Genomic DNA, 15,583 nt, shown 5'->3' on the forward strand with positions numbered 1-15,583 from the left:
TCTGAGCGGTAAACAAACTTGTTTTGGAGCAGTAAAATTAATTTTAGAAAGGATTTTCAGCATGAGTCCAGTAGCCTCTTATTGTGAGAAGCTGTTATTTGTCTCATTCTTAGCTCTGGCAGCACAGAAGCCTCAATGCTTGCAGCTAATGAACTGAAGCATTAACTGCACCAGCTTGCTTTGGCTTCTGAGTGGAGAGAAAGACGTGCTTGAGGATTGGCTATGACCACAAAAACATCACATGCTCTATTTTTTATTATTGGTACTTGATCAAAAAGGCATTATGGTTTGTGTTCTTGTTAATTATTTTCAAGTTCTACAATTGATTATAAGTGCTTTTCGTTATTTTATCTCTTACAGAGTCCTGTGACAACCACCATGTACCAAATAATAATTTGGTACAGACATTCGTCTTCCCCTCAAGATGTAACGTAACAACCTTGGTGATACCTTCAGTTTTCATCGTGTACCATCATCAGGTAAGTCAGTTTAGACCAATAACCTTCAGAAGTGATGTAGTTAATAGTATTGGGGGCTGCCCATTGTTCCAATAGCCCAGCAGTACAAAAAATGTCCCACTGGACCAAAAGTCCATTTGTCCAACAGCCTGTTATCCTGCAAAACAAAAGCCCACTGCTCAGAAGGCTCATTGCTCTGAAAATACACAGAAATGTCAAGTACTTGGTTAAGTTTAGGCAACAAAAATACTTGGTTAGGTTTGGGAAGTATGGATTAAAATAAGTACTTTAGTTACATCATTTAATTTAGGTGTGTATGTTTGAAACGTGGGAAAACGGGCTGTCAAACAAATGGACTTTCATCCAATAGGACATTTTCCAGGCTGTTGGGGTTTTGAAATAATGACCTGTCGAACGGAATAGCATGGCACCATAATAATAACAGCATCAGCTGTGTTTCGTGTTTAATGCTAATTAGCAAATGTTTGCCGGCTAACATTCTAAACCAAGATGGTGAACATGGTAAACATTATACCTGCTAAACATCAACATGTTAGCTTTGACATTGTGAGAATTTTAGCAAGTTGACATGATTTCAGTATTTGGCTCAAAGCAGTGCAAATTCTAAGCACAGACTCTCAGGCAGACTTGTGAACCCTGTGTGAAAAAAACTGTAGCCCCATTCATTTTACTGAAGCCAGTCTGATGGCTACAGCAAAACAAGACAGGGTTGTCCTGCTCAAAAATGTTTATTACTTTCTAATGTAACACCATACTCCTACTGTTAACTTGACAAAAGATAAAATAGTTATAAAAGTTATGAAATAATGTTTGTGAGTATTGCAAACTGTTGCACAGTGTTTTGGCCTCTGACAAGTCTTTAAATGCATCATTCTGTGAAACTGGACATTCTTGATTGTATTTCATTTTCTCACTTAAACAACACACCCATACCAACCCAGCCATTTGTGTTTGTCATTTTAGAGATTTTTTTTCAACCTGTAGAAACTATGAGGCTAGTTTATTCCTTTATATGTGCTGTACTGTTTTCATTTATATTCATTTTTCATTTGTTTGCATTTTCATCATATTCAACATTGGAAATTTTGTGAAATGTCTCTGTGGTGTTACTGAGTCATCCATCAGATGATTGCTTATAAGTTTAATGCAACATCCTGGAGTAATCTGGTGCATGCCCACAGTGAAACTTGATTCACAACCAATAGTGTTTCTTTTATAACACAAGCATGTTATAGGATCAGTACAAGTAATCCAGGCATATATCTCATACATTCTGCTCAAAGCAGAAGCAGGATTTTATCAGAAGTTAAATCTTTCTTTTTCTCTGGAGCTTTGTTGTCATAAATGTATTCTTAGCTCTTGATTATATGGTGGCTAACAACGGATTCCAAAAGTGATTGCAGTAAGGAGACTTTAATAGCTTTGTGGCTCCTCCTAAAAACTCTAATTAAAGTCGGTGTGAATATTGTTTTGAAAGGATAGTTTTTCATCCAGCTGTAATGAAACGTGTTGGAGAGAGGTGGGGATAGAGCAGGACAATAAATCCCCCCCCCGTCTTTCCCCACTCAGGAAGGAGGCTTCCACCACAGGGACAGCGGGTCTCTGAGGGCAGGAGGCCTCAGCAGGCGTGTGGCTCGCCACCGTCCACAGGCTCAGGGGACAGCTGTGTCGCACTGCCGTGTCTGGCCCTGTGCCCCAAGACAGCAGTTGCCATAAACAAACATTGCTGAAAGCTACTGGCCCGGTCCCCAGCTCTTTTCAAGACGGTGCAGTGAGCCTGCTGACCTTCATCCAACTCACTCCATTAAGTTCGAATAGATTTTAAACGCACCGTGGAGCGTTGAGCTGGTAAAGAAATGCTGCCTGACCCGTCCAAAACTAGTGGAATGGGAATGAGGACAAAGTGACTGCTGGGCACTTGCTCTGTTACTGCCACCTTGAATTCACATGTTATTAGATGTATTGGGAAAAAAACACATTACATACTTGGAAGGTTCACAGGAACATTAATGTGGTGATGAGATGGGAAAGATTTTTGAATTTTTTTGTTACAAAATCTCTTAACTGTACAGGATAAAGCTTTTATATGAGTCAGTGGTCAGAAAACATTTAAATGAAAACCTGTTTGAAAAACAATCCCAACTTAAGGTCTACTCAAGCCCTCAACTATGTTACTTGATCAGCAAAAGTAGTTTGCTCAGTTGTCATGCATGAAAGTTTGTACTATATGATATTGCTGAAAGATGTAGAAAAACCAACATGGCTTCTTCAATCTGTGTACAAATAACTTTACACTTTCAAATTGTGTGAATTCTGTGTGCAGTTGATACACCAGTCCCTCCCATTAACTTCTGCGGAGAGCAGAGCCATAGTCAGGTGACCATAGTTGTCATCTATAGTTGGGTGACGTTCATCATCATGGTAACAAAAACAAACATGTGGTTGGCATGAAATGGTCGCACTTTGGTTAGGTTTTGGCTACAAAACTACTTGGTCAAGTTTAGGAAAAGATCATGGTTCGGGTAAAAATAAGCATGTTTAGTTACGCCACGAATGTGATGTAAATTAAATACATTACATCTGTTAACTTACAGACGTGTTAAAACAACCAGCTTTGACTTTTTGTTTCAGATGTGACAAGAATAGCAGTTTCCTGGGTGAAAGTCTTGTGCTTTTTTTCCACCCATCCATCAACCCCAAACTCAACCCAACACTGAATTGCTCTTTATACTACGCCACCTGACAGTTTTCATGCCTGCTATTTGGACATATCTGGTCTCCATATATGTTAATAGGAAGTATCACCTGCATTCAAAGTTGGACTTTGGAGCATTACGTGCTATTTGAAAGTTAAAAGTTGTTTTGTTTGTACAGAGATTAGAGACTGGGTTGGATTAGCCATCCTAACTTTAAATTCCTCAATAATAGTTTTAGGAAATATGCTTATTCTCTTTCTTGTCAAAAGGCAGATTTACTTTGTTACTTTTGGACAGAGCCTTTTGGACTGTTTCCACCCGTTTTTAGTCTGTTTTCTGAGATAAACTATCCAGCTGGTGTCTGTAGGCGCATACTGAACAAACAAATATAAGACTGGTATCAAGCTCTTCTAACTCAGTAAGAAAGAGGATAAGTAGATTTCCCAAAATGTCAATTTCTTTGATTTTTTTTTTTTTAGTAATTACTTTAGGTCTCATGACATAAATTTATTTACAATTTTCTCTCCTCTCTTTTTAACCAACAAACTATCACATGAATACAAAGCCGATTAGCTGTTGTTATGGTAATCCCTGATGTCAGACCCACCCAGCAGCATGTTATGGCAGTAGAAAGCAGCGTTGAGTGTACTGTCAGCCAAGTTAAGCCCAAGGGAGCTGTTGATATAGTCATAGCTGAGTTCATCCTCCGCTCTGTGCTTTTGGAAGGCTTCTGCACTCACATAGCTAGATTAAATATATATATTTTAAACATTTTATACTCTGTTATTTGATGTTTTTCAACATGCACAACAGATTTTTTCTTTTATGAAGTCAAGTGAATGAACACACCATACCTTTACATTAAATAAATGAACTTACAAAGTAAATAAAGGGGATAGTTTTAATCCCATTTTCACACAGAATAGTTACATGATTTCCAGAACAGTATACTCTAGGGCTGTAATAGCCAAACTGAACAAGACACTTTAATAAAGGAGGGATATGAAGTCAATTGAAAGCAGGCGCATGGGGCATTTTTCATTGCATGCAAAGCTCATATGAGCCTGAAGGAGCTTTTCATTACTTCCAACATGTACATGAATGTTCCAAGCGTTACTTCCAAGACAATATCCCGATCATCCACAGCCTGCAGCTCACTTATGACCATGAAAATGGTGTGAACCATTTTGTTTGGCCATCACCGTCACGTGACCTCATCTAAGAGATCTTGGAGCCGAGCCTGACGTGGTGTTTTAACACTTGAGCTGTCCAAGTGTCTGGTGGAGCCTAAATCTACTGTCGACCTTTATATGAGTAGTCATTTTCCAGGCTAGACTTAAAAACAGTGATTATACAGACATATGGCACATGCCTGTGGTTGATCCATTCATCAAAAGTAAATATGAAAACGTGAATCAAATCATTTAGATATAATGTCAGTATTGTGTTTTTGTTTACATGTCAGAGTAAATATGTGTTTTTAGTTAGAATTGTATATGGATAGAAAAAAAATGCTGCTTACAATCTATAAATTTTCAAAATCACAGTCAAAGTCTGTCATTCTGCACAGGATGTACTTCCACTGCCGATCTCTGAAAGAATGTACAAGACAAAGAAATCAGTCAGTTCCACAATCATAAATTACCAAACTTTATTGTTTCGTCTGGTTTTTGTTTGTTCTGCCAATAAATTCTGATCCCATAGGCCTTACATTTGGAGATGTTTTCTTCCAAATCAGCCATGAGAGGATTTCATCACTTTTTGGATGGATTTTAGATCCAAACTGCTGCTTCATGGGATCAGAAGGAGGAAACACAGGACTAGTGGTAAAAAACAGATGTGAACAAACCTTAGCACTCCAGTGAAGGTGGTCTGGGCACCTCGGATGAAGTAGCCATAAGTAGGCACCACCAGCTCTCCCTCCTCTCTGTAGTGTTCAGGAATGTCAGTGGTCTTCCTGTGGGAGGCAACAGAAGTAATGTTTGTGTAATGTTTTGGCAAGCTGTGTATTCATGTAGAAACCTCTAAAACCTTTGACATTTTGGGAAATCTGTTTATTTGCTTTCTCGAGTAAATCAATACCCTTCTCATTTCTGTGCACTAAATAGGAGACTGTTAGCCTAGCTTAAATTGAACTCAGGGGCAAACAGTTAGCCTGGCTTTGTCCAGAGGTAAGAAAAATCTGCCAACCAGCTCAGTTACCTTGTTATATCTTGTTTGTTTAATCCATTCAAAACTGAAGTGCTTCTGGATAGATGCTTATATTATATATTTTTAATCACCATCTCCACGGGCCACCAGGCCCTTAAATTTGGTAGCACAGTACATTTTTGGTGGCCCAAATGTTATTTTATGTAAGAGCAACACAGAAAAGGCAACGCAACACAGTGTGTTTCCTGAAGACATCATTTCAAATGAAAAACAAACTACACTTCTTGGCTTGTTGAGGAAACTGAGGACACACATTGCAGTACATTAAGTCCTAAAGTCATAAACTCCCACTTCCTTTCTGTCCTGAAGTTTCATTGCCATTTCTTTTTTCATTCATGTCTGGTTCTTCTGTAAGGATTGCATTAGCAGTTTGAGTAGGTTAAGTAAACCCATACTTCAGTAGCTCTGACATATCGGTAGCTAGTTGGCGACAAGCACTGTTTTTGTGTGCTGGGATACACTGGCCACCTACATGGAATATTTGGTGGCCACAGAGAAACTTTTTGTTGCCATGGTCCATACATCCATGCTAAATGGTGAACCATGTGTTTTATGTATGGTTATATGCTGGACTGTTTCTTGGCTAGGAGCAGTGACTTCCTGGGAGTCTCTGCTGGCAACCTTACGGCATAGTCTGACACATAACCTCTGTAAAAACGGGTTGTGACTTTTACATTTCCTATTGTGCACAGACTAAACAAAAGAGATAAAATTAGTGAGCGTTTAATGTGCTGGTAGGCAGATTTTGATAACTCTGGACAGAGCTAGGCTAGCTGCTTTCCTCTGCTTCCACTCTTTGTGCAAAGCTAAGCTGACCATGTATTGGCTTCGGTTCAGCCTCATGTTTAACACAGTTATGAGGGTGGTATTGATTTTCTTATCTAACTCACAGCAAGAAAGAGAACAAGTTTGCTTCCCAAAATGGTCAAATGTCAACATGTCTGTGAGAACGTACATGCAGGAGTAGGGACAGCGGCGCTTGTAGTAGCAGCAGTAGAACTGCCATTCCCGGTCAAGAAGAGTTTCAAAGTACTTGCTTTGTACACCTGCGACCAGGCCGTTGCGAGTGCACGTTGAGGTCCTGCAAAGACACAAAATCATTCAGTTAAAAAAAAATCACTTTTAATGTATGAAAGTGAAGGAGACTGAAAAAAATCAAAAATGACACCCCATACTTCAAGTCATTCTTTTCTTTGCTTTCAAATATAAAGTTTAGATTGTAATTTTATACCATATTGTTTTAAGTAAATGCTGGTTTGTTGATGGTGCAGTTTGTTTACGGCCCATACACATTGCTGTCGCCACAACACATCCAAGAATACCAGATCCAAGCAACAGAAGCTGCACAATGAGTAGAAGTTTGTCATGGCAACATGGGCACAGCCATCAGCCATTCAACCAATGGGGGTGTTTCCCTGCAGGGTCATGTCCTGGCCGGTGTAATTCAAACAGACAGCTATGTTAAAGGGAGGCAGGCGTGGCAGCGATAGCGCATACACAGTGTTCGTCTTTGAATCAGTGAGCTGGGTGCAGTTGAGCTTGACTCGAAAGAAATCTGAAGAGCACAAATGCTTTCTGCTCACCTACATAGGAAAAGTAATCTGAAGCTGATATAGTTGAGGCGGCCATCTGTTTAGCTGTAGGATTCAAGCTGCTGTTTACACAGAGATGACAGGCTACAATTCTTCCTCTCCAAGTCCTTTAATTACATTAACCTTTCTGTGCTGTTCATGTCTAGTCGAACATGTTTATGTTTATTAGCTGAAGCTTTTGTGGATGATTACATAGTCTGTTTTTATGATCTAGTTTTTGCGAAAAGTATGTTGCAAAAATTCAGGAAAATGCTGTAATGAGGGCTATGGAATACAGTGTGATTTTTCTGAAGGGCCATTGACACAGGCTTTTGGATGAATCTTGTTAAAACCCACTAGAGGAAGTCATGTTCCCAGGATCTGTCAGCTGAAGACACATATGGCTGTTCTGGAGTGAGACGGTGATTCATTCAGGCCCAGGAGGACCTGGCTTCATTCCTCTGAATGAGAAAACAGCGGGCAGAATACTTTTTTTTATTTTTTTATGAGAGTAACAAAAAGATGCACAAGTGGAAAATCTGAGTTAAAATCTTGTGTTGTAGCAGAGGCCAGTTATTTGTAAGGCCTTCACTAAGTTTGTGGGTGCATTCCTTCGAAAGTTCTTAGTAACATGTAGTTTCAACAGGCCAGTTTGAACTTCAATTAAAATTTAAAAACTATGTAAAACAGGAAATTACTGTAGGAGTGCATGGATTCAGTTTTGCAAACTCGCCCCTACCCACATCAGCAAAGCTGAGAACCAGAACCAACGCGTTACCCACAATGATTACCAAGTCAATTCACATTCACAATACAACCCTGCTGGCTAATTAGGCCTAATATTAGTGTGTTAGTAAATATAAATGTTAAAAATACCACATAATCATTTTAATTTTTTATTTTATCAAGCGAAAACAAATTATTGTTAGGGGTGGGTGTCATTTAAAAAATTACAATATTTGCACCAATACCAGTACCCTTAAAGTGATACTGATACGAGTCGGGTACTTCATGCAATACCTTTTTTGAAAGGTTATTTTTTATGAACAACACTTGTGGAGACTGGATGTGAGCAAAACAATGACTTTTGGGACACAAACCACCATCTCCTGAATGACATATGTGGAATTTCTTGTACTTTATACAGCTACTTGCATAATTACTTAAGCCACTACAGCCACATGTAATAATAAACAAGAATACAGATCGTAATTAGCTGCTTGAGCACATGACCTATATGCTGATGTAACAGCATTTTATCATGTCAATGTATGGACCATTTTCCATATTACTTTTCCTTACTCTAACTTGATAATATGTTAAGGAAGGTGGTTCAGTTTGCTATGCATCTCTTACTTCTGGCACTTACCTACTGTAAAATTTTTGTAACAACTAATCTCTACATATAAATAGTTTGTGTGGTGCAACCTGGTGTTTATATGACCAAAGACTTCCTCTGGTTGCAGCTGTATCTTAGTCTAGATGAGGTCTGGAGGTCTTCCATCTTTGTGTATATCACCCACGCACCAGCAACACGGGTGGTTTTGTTCATACAACAGTTTCAGCAGCCAACTCCACACGGGCCTCGTATGGGTCTTTGTCATCTGCCAATTTTGACCTTTAACAACCAATAAAGGCTTTTTAACTATATCCCTGGCACAGTGCCTGAAGTGTGCCTGAAGTAAGCCCAGAGGCCTCTCTTTTTCTAAAGTGACCTTTAACAACCAGTGCTGTTGGTCAAAGTCTGTCCTGCAGTGGAGGGACATATCGTTGTGGTTAATGCATTTTTATCTTTGATCTGTACTTCCTCCTCTTGATTGGAACAATAAGCAACAACTGGACCAAAGATGTGCCTGTTACATGGCTTTCACATGGATTTGTCTGTAATAAATGCACTGAAATGCCTCTGTGGGCCCTAGATGAGAAAATGAACAAAATGACCAAATCCAAACATATTCACAGCTGCTGTGCAGAAATATTCTTTGCAACAAAATTTCCTGTACACGTGTAATCTGACTCAAATGTTCCCAAATGACTGAATTACTCATCTCCTTTCAGTGCATTTCTGAATTACTGAAGTCGTACATCATTCTGCATCATTTATTCATATCACTCCTGGTTAAATCCCACTTGACTGAGACAGTTAGCATAATGTTGTTTGCAGTAAGATTATAGGAGGAGAAAAACCAACAGCAGCAGTTCTTCAGAGTGAATTCTGTGCATCTCTGTACCACAGGCTACACATCCTACTGAGAAGAGCACTGAAATTAAACTTGTTTGGATTCCTAATAATTAAATCAGTCCAACTAATGTGATAATTAAACGTTTAACACAAACTCTCTAAATGCAAGCAACACACACACACAGTCTTAGATTAATTCTAATCAGAGTTCAACAAAATTGAAATTAAGCAGAGCTCTATGGCACAGTTAAAAATCCAAGTGTAGTGATGTAAACTGGAATTAAATGGAGTTTAATCAATACGGAAATGCTTGAAAATAAACAACAAAACAAAACATAAATTTAAGTCCTGTCAGGGCCTAGTAAGCACAGAAAGGGGAGGTTAACTTTCAGGCTCTCTGTATTCCAAAATGTTTTCTGGCTGGTTGTAAGTTTAAGTTAAGTTTATTTTTTTTTATCACATTTTAAATTGGAATCAAAAGTTTTGGTACAACAGCATTAAATTTAATCTTAGTTTAGAATATAAAAACTAAATTGAGGTTTAAAAAAAGGATTAAATTTAATATTTCTTCATTTTAAGCTAGTTTAAAAGTTTGCCGCAACATATTTTAAATTTAAACCATGATTTAATCAGGTATAAACATTTATCCTTGTTGGTGCAACCCAGCCATACTGATTTTACTGAAATCCTTGAACAGATGTGACAGCCTTCCTGTGTGTCTCAGCCAAAGAAAGTAGAAAGCAGGTGGTCAGCAGGTAAATAAAACACTGATATTTGACTGAGGACCCACCACTCCATCCCAGCACGACTGATGTCGTCCCACCAGCAGTCACTGGGCTCCCCCAGTCCCTCAGGTGTGGGCTGGCACTCAAACGACCACAACCGGTCCGAGCCGTCCTGCTCGCTGTAGTAGCTCCTGATGGCCACGACCACCTCTCCGTGGGGACACTGGAAGTTGAAGCTCTGGCGGTAGCCATTCACCCAGCCCATGTCATGATGGTCGTGAGACTGAGCTGACGCTGTTGCCAGCAAAGACAGCGCCAACGCCACCAGAGAAGGATTCATGTTGAAGAAATCAGTGCGTCTGCTGAGCTTCCTCACAGCTGCCTCAGTTTAAACTCCTCCACGTCTTTTGTTGCCCAGATGTTTTGTATCCAGGAGGGATGTGTAATTTGCTGCTCTGGGGACAAATCCAAACTGCACCTCACTTGATGTTTTAAGGTGGACTCTGAGATGGAGGGTTGACAAAGTCTCACCATAAATAAGGGTTTACCTTAAAAGACAGCACTTTCAGATTACATGCAATTCAAATATTTATGTGACGTTTTATTTGAATCTGGAGAATGTGTTGATGTGTTAACTCTGCAGTGAGATCATCTTTTTTTTCTGGCTCTTTCAATATACATCATCATTTTGAACGATTAAATTAGTTGATTTTTATCATTGACCATCACCTTATATTTCATGTAGCAGACTTTAAAAAAACACATATTTTTGTGCAGTCTACTGAAATGCTGGATGATTTTGACAATGTTGTGATTTTACTGAACAATGACACAATATCAGTTATGTGGAAGGAGGATTTCTTCATTCAGGTGATATTTACAAACATTAAAATTAAGAAGCTGTCATAAGCTACAGCCTAGAACATTTATCAAGTATGTAAAGATTGTCTCTTAAATAATTAGACTGGTTCACTAGATGCCTCTGAATCCTACACATTGGTCCTTTGATATAAGAAGTCTTTGGGTGTTGTTTTTATTTTTTTACCCTCTCCTAAACCAAAAACATGGAGCAAAGGTGTAAGGAACTAATTTAAGAATGTGTTTGTCTGCTGCAATCATCTGCTAGTAAGCCAGACATGCTGATGGAGGTGGTGCTCATGGAGCTAATGTTTAAAAATGTTTTTCTGGTAGTAAATTGGGCATCACTGTAAACTACACATGTACTGAGTGAAACAGGAAAGCTTGACAGGAAGTCCAATTAGTACAAACATTGCAACATTGCACTGGATGACATGTTCCTTTATCACCATGAACACACGCTGAAGTTTGTTTCAGTCTCACATACATTGTGCTGTGCTGTAAATAGGAGCAAGTCAAAATTATAATTGCTAAAAGACCGCAGTGGCCAGCTGTTTTAATAAACCACTACACCATCGGAAAGTATTCACAGACTGACTGGATTAGTTGACAATGAGAAAAACATAAAATATCACCAACTATATGCCTCAGCATTAATTTATCTTACAGGGAGAATTCAGATTATTTGAAGTGGGGTTGTATGAGGTTATATAGGATGCTTATTAATAGTCATCGCTGCCTTGATCTGTGTGTTTGTTTGTGTTGTTATTGTGTGACCAGCACTTCCCATGTTCTGTGAGGTAAAGTGACTAGTTCTGCCTAGGGAGTTTAGTTGGTTTGGAGAGAGTGATATCTGACCTATATAACAGGGGTTTCCTGTTAGAAAAGCCTGTCTGATGTCAAAGTAAAGCAGTCAACATATTCTAAATGTATGTATATACAGTTCAACAGATATTGAGTTTTTGCAGGTGGACCTTTTTCTAGCTGGCTAAAATACCTTTTGTTGCTGACCCTGTCCACAGCAGTACATTGCTGAGCTTCTGTGCTGATACTCCTCTCTGCTTCTCCAAAGTAAAGCCTTGCCAACCAGCATTTACTGTAGATAATACAATGACTATCAATAAGCCTCATACATCATACAATCACACTTCAAATAATCAGAATTATCCCTTTAAATCCATTACAATAATGGAAATCTAAGACAATATTTAGTGTTCTATCATGGATAATAATGCTTCTACAGGGAACTTTCATATTGTATTGATTTATGGAGGCCTCTGTGGACAAAAGCAGTAGTCTTTCCACCCTTTCCACTGCCATACCCACAAAATATTATGTTAAAGATAAAAAATTATCTAAAGAATAAGCATCTCCTGCTTCTTTTTTACTGGCTGACATATTTTTCACTCTAACTTTGCGGGTTAGGGTTAGGGTTAATGGGAAAATGTACAGTAAACACAGGCTCTTCTGGTCTGCATGCCGTTAATCATTCATCTGATTTCAAGGAAAATCTGACATAGTTGCAGGCATTAAGAGTAAATATATAGAAATAGCCAATCATCTGATGGTCTCATTTACTCATGTAGGTCATAATGTGGCATTAATAATAAAATGAGACTGTTTCATAACCAGTTATAAACTCTTTGTGGTACATTTATGGTAATTTTTTTAAAAGAGTCCGGAAGGTCATCCTACTTTGCTTTTACTAATGCCAGCAGAGGTCCATCCATTAAAAATAATAATTCACGTTAATAGTTCACATGGATTGTAAAAAAAAAGCTTTTCCACAAAGATACAGATCACTGCATTAAGTGCAAACATTCAGTAGAAACCACACACAAATGGATGAGTGCAGAATCACTGATCCATTTTCCTCACTGTACCACAAGAAAACAGCTATTAGATTTTCCACAGCTTCTCCTGTTCCTGTGAAACAGAGTTCTTGTAAACGCTGACAAATTAGCCTCTGTTAATGGAGTGTGGCGGCAGAGTAGTTTGTGCAAGTGGTGCTTTTGGTCATGCTTGCATTAATTATGTCCTAATAAAATATTTAGTTTGACCACATTATGTGCTAGGACAAGATGTCAGAAGGGTTCAATAATAACAGATTTGAAATTGTTTGCACCCACTGAGATGCACTCTCACATAAACAGCAGTGATGACTTGATGTATATTTCTGTGGAAAGTGACTAAAACCTTGTGGTTTATGGCCAACACATCTGTTTACAATGCATTTCAAAACTGATTGCTTCATGATTTGGGGATGGTGAAGATTATTATTCAAATATGATTCAAGACTCTGAGGTTTTATTTATCACATGCTTATTCAACACGTGCAGTGAAATGCAGGGCTGTACACTCTTGAGCCTGCGCTATTCTGGCTAGAATCACAGAAATGGATCCTAACTTTACATCATAAACTAAACTTTGATGAAGGCAAATTATGAACGTGAACATTTAAGCAGTGGTATTCTGCATTATAGAGTGCTGCAGTGATGATGTATTTTTATAGGCCAGCTTGTAAGTAAGAATCACCCTGCTTACGTTCACAAAAAGCCAAGTTTTGTGGCGGACAAAAGTTTATGATACTGACTGACTGATACATTTTGTTAAGCAAAATAATCTTCACAAACAAACACCACTTTTATGATTTTTGAAGCGTAACTGCAATCCCCAGAAGTAAAAAGCTAACTTTAGGCCATAAATGAGCTACACCAAAATAGCAGGACTCAGCGACAGTACCACTGAGTGACTTATGTTCAGATGGCGTTTAATGTCTGCAACAACCACTGTAATCTCATATAGCCACTTGTTAGCAACTTTCTTTTTTAAGACACATGAGAGCTTCAAAATTCACCAGTGAGCTGTTTACGGACATATTTTATGTCTTAGAACAAAGTGTGAAAATCACTTCAGCTTGCTCTAACCACAGACCTCATTTAGGGCAAAGAAAACAAAACAAAAAACCCATTCCATAAAACCCTTGACTTTGAGACAAGGGAACTGGAAGAGCTTATGAGCTAACTCATTTCTGGGTTATAGGATTCTAGGACTGTAATACTCTATACAGAGCTTAGCGAAACAAAACCTGCATTTCCACCCAAGAACTTTCAGTCCCACTCACTATTTTTCAGGCAACCAAAAGATTCCTTCTTCCCGTTGTTGTCTGTGTTTTACTGCAGTCTAAAAACCTGGGGAAATTAGGCAAAAAGCAACAGCATGATCAGCTCATCTGTCTTATGCTTTCTTCTGTAACTCCATGTTGACGTGTTGAATGAAATGAAAAAGAAAAATGGTTTGCGACTGGAAATTTTTTAAAATGATGGTATTATTCGACCAATCACAAATGTTCAGCGCAGTAAGCTCCACCCCCAAAGTTCCTGTCCTTTTGGAAAGTACTGCCTCTTGAGCAGGGACTATTTTGGGGGTGAAATAATGTCCCTGCAGCTTAATTGGTCCCTGAGGTGGTAACATCCAAAGGTTCCTAGTCCCTGGGGAACATTCCTGAGGTGTTAACACAACTTTGAATGCCCAGTGTGTAAGATTTAGGGAAATTTATCTGCAGAATATAGCAAAATTGCATATAATACTCAGAAGTATGTTTTCATTAGTGTATAATCAACTGAAAATTACAATCATTGTGTTTTTGTTACCTTAGAATGAGCTGTTTACATCTACAGAGGCTGCCGTGTGTTATACAGTAACCCAGAACAGACCAACAGTAAGACCAAGCAAACACTGGCTCTAAAAAGGGTGGAGCAGTAATCAGAGGTGGGCAGTAGTCAGTTGGCTGCAATCTACAACCTCACTACTAGATGCAAGTAAATAATACACACTTGCTCTTTGTTTAAGTGTGATTTAACAACAGAGACATATTGATTATACTGTGTAACATATACAATACAATGACCACCTATTGTGCATTTAAATTGTTTAAAATGTTTTGTTGCCAACCTAATAGATAGTCTTTGCTGGCTTAGGTGAGGAAAGAAATCCATTTAATCACTGTGTGCCTGAGAATGTGATCCCATGTGAGAGATCATCCTCAAAGCACCTAAAAATAAACAACAGCACATATTCAGGAATAGTGTGTGAGTCACTGCATGAGGAGTTCCACAAAAGTCAAAATGGGGCAGAACTGGGAGGTTATTTATAGACACTATTGTCTATTTAAAAAACTCTATTTAGAGCAGTGCTGTTGGCACTTAGAGAATGTAGGGCCTCATTCACAATACTTTGATCTGGTTGTGACATACAGACTGCACTGTGCCAAAGATCACACAGTGGAGGCAGCTCTGATGGAAGGTCGGTCCACGCGATCGAATCGACCCACCAACATCTGAACTGCTTATATGTCACTTGCATTCACATGCTGTGAAAAGACACATCCTTTGAATCACTGAGCCCTAATAAAGATGTTCTTAATAATTCAGGAAACAGTGTGAACTTGTATGAATGCAAGTACTGAGTAAACAGAAAAGTACAGTTTATTTGAACATACTAGTGATGAACACATCTCTAAAATTGCCACAATAACAACATCTTTGGGTCAGATGTGTACAAATTAATGCCAGTCTTTTCTAAGGTAAATATTTGGGAACTACAGTGCACATCTGTTTTTCATTGAATCCAATGTTTGCACAGTCCTGGCTCTGTATGGCAACAGAAAAGGACAAGAGAGCAGCAAGCATCCCACTTGCCAAAACACTGACAGTGGACTGAACAATGATATCGGACAGTTCAGCAAAACTCCAGACTGATTATTCCTTGCATGGCTAAAACTGCTTGGTTAAGGTTAAAGAAAAATTGTGGTCGGGCATAACAGCCTGTTTATACCTAGCTTTAATATGCATCTTTGGTG

At 38.7% G+C, this 15,583-nt stretch overlaps 1 protein-coding gene and 1 long non-coding RNA gene across 2 annotated transcripts in view; one reads left to right on the forward strand and one right to left on the reverse strand.

The window, feature by feature from the left end:
- Window positions 1-364: 364 nt before the first annotated feature.
- Window positions 365-15,583, forward strand: part of LOC146323613 (uncharacterized) — a 31,612-nt gene continuing 16,393 nt past the window's right edge. Inside the window, exon 1 of the long non-coding RNA XR_014771202.1 lies at window positions 365-479. This is a non-coding gene — a long non-coding RNA (uncharacterized LOC146323613). The remainder of the gene's footprint in view (window positions 480-15,583) is intronic.
- Window positions 4,063-10,280, reverse strand: dpt (dermatopontin). Its single transcript, XM_084722153.1, has 4 exons — window positions 9,930-10,280; window positions 6,342-6,467; window positions 5,025-5,132; window positions 4,063-4,767 (listed from the first exon to the last, which is right to left on the reverse strand). The coding sequence occupies exons 1-4, from the start codon at window positions 10,202-10,204 to the stop codon at window positions 4,701-4,703; spliced, it is 576 nt and encodes a 191-aa protein (XP_084578279.1). The 5' UTR covers window positions 10,205-10,280; the 3' UTR covers window positions 4,063-4,700.

Source organism: Lutjanus erythropterus, chromosome 7 (genome assembly GCF_056507025.1).
Source record: "Lutjanus erythropterus isolate fLutEry1 chromosome 7, fLutEry1.hap2, whole genome shotgun sequence".
In the NCBI taxonomy this organism is placed as follows: domain Eukaryota; kingdom Metazoa; phylum Chordata; class Actinopteri; order Lutjaniformes; family Lutjanidae; genus Lutjanus; species Lutjanus erythropterus.

Excerpts from the sequence above, each read along its gene's own strand:
- dpt (XM_084722153.1), bottom strand. The coding sequence starts at position 10,204 with ATGAATCCTTCTCTGGTGGCGTTGGCGCTGTCTTTGCTGGCAACAGCG. Across the intron at positions 5,133-6,341 it reads CGCTGTCCCTACTCCTGCAT|GAAGACCACTGACATTCCTG; the intron begins GTACGTTCTCAC and ends TGCCTCCCACAG. Across the intron at positions 4,768-5,024 it reads ACCTTCACTGGAGTGCTAAG|AGATCGGCAGTGGAAGTACA; the intron begins GTTTGTTCACAT and ends ACATTCTTTCAG.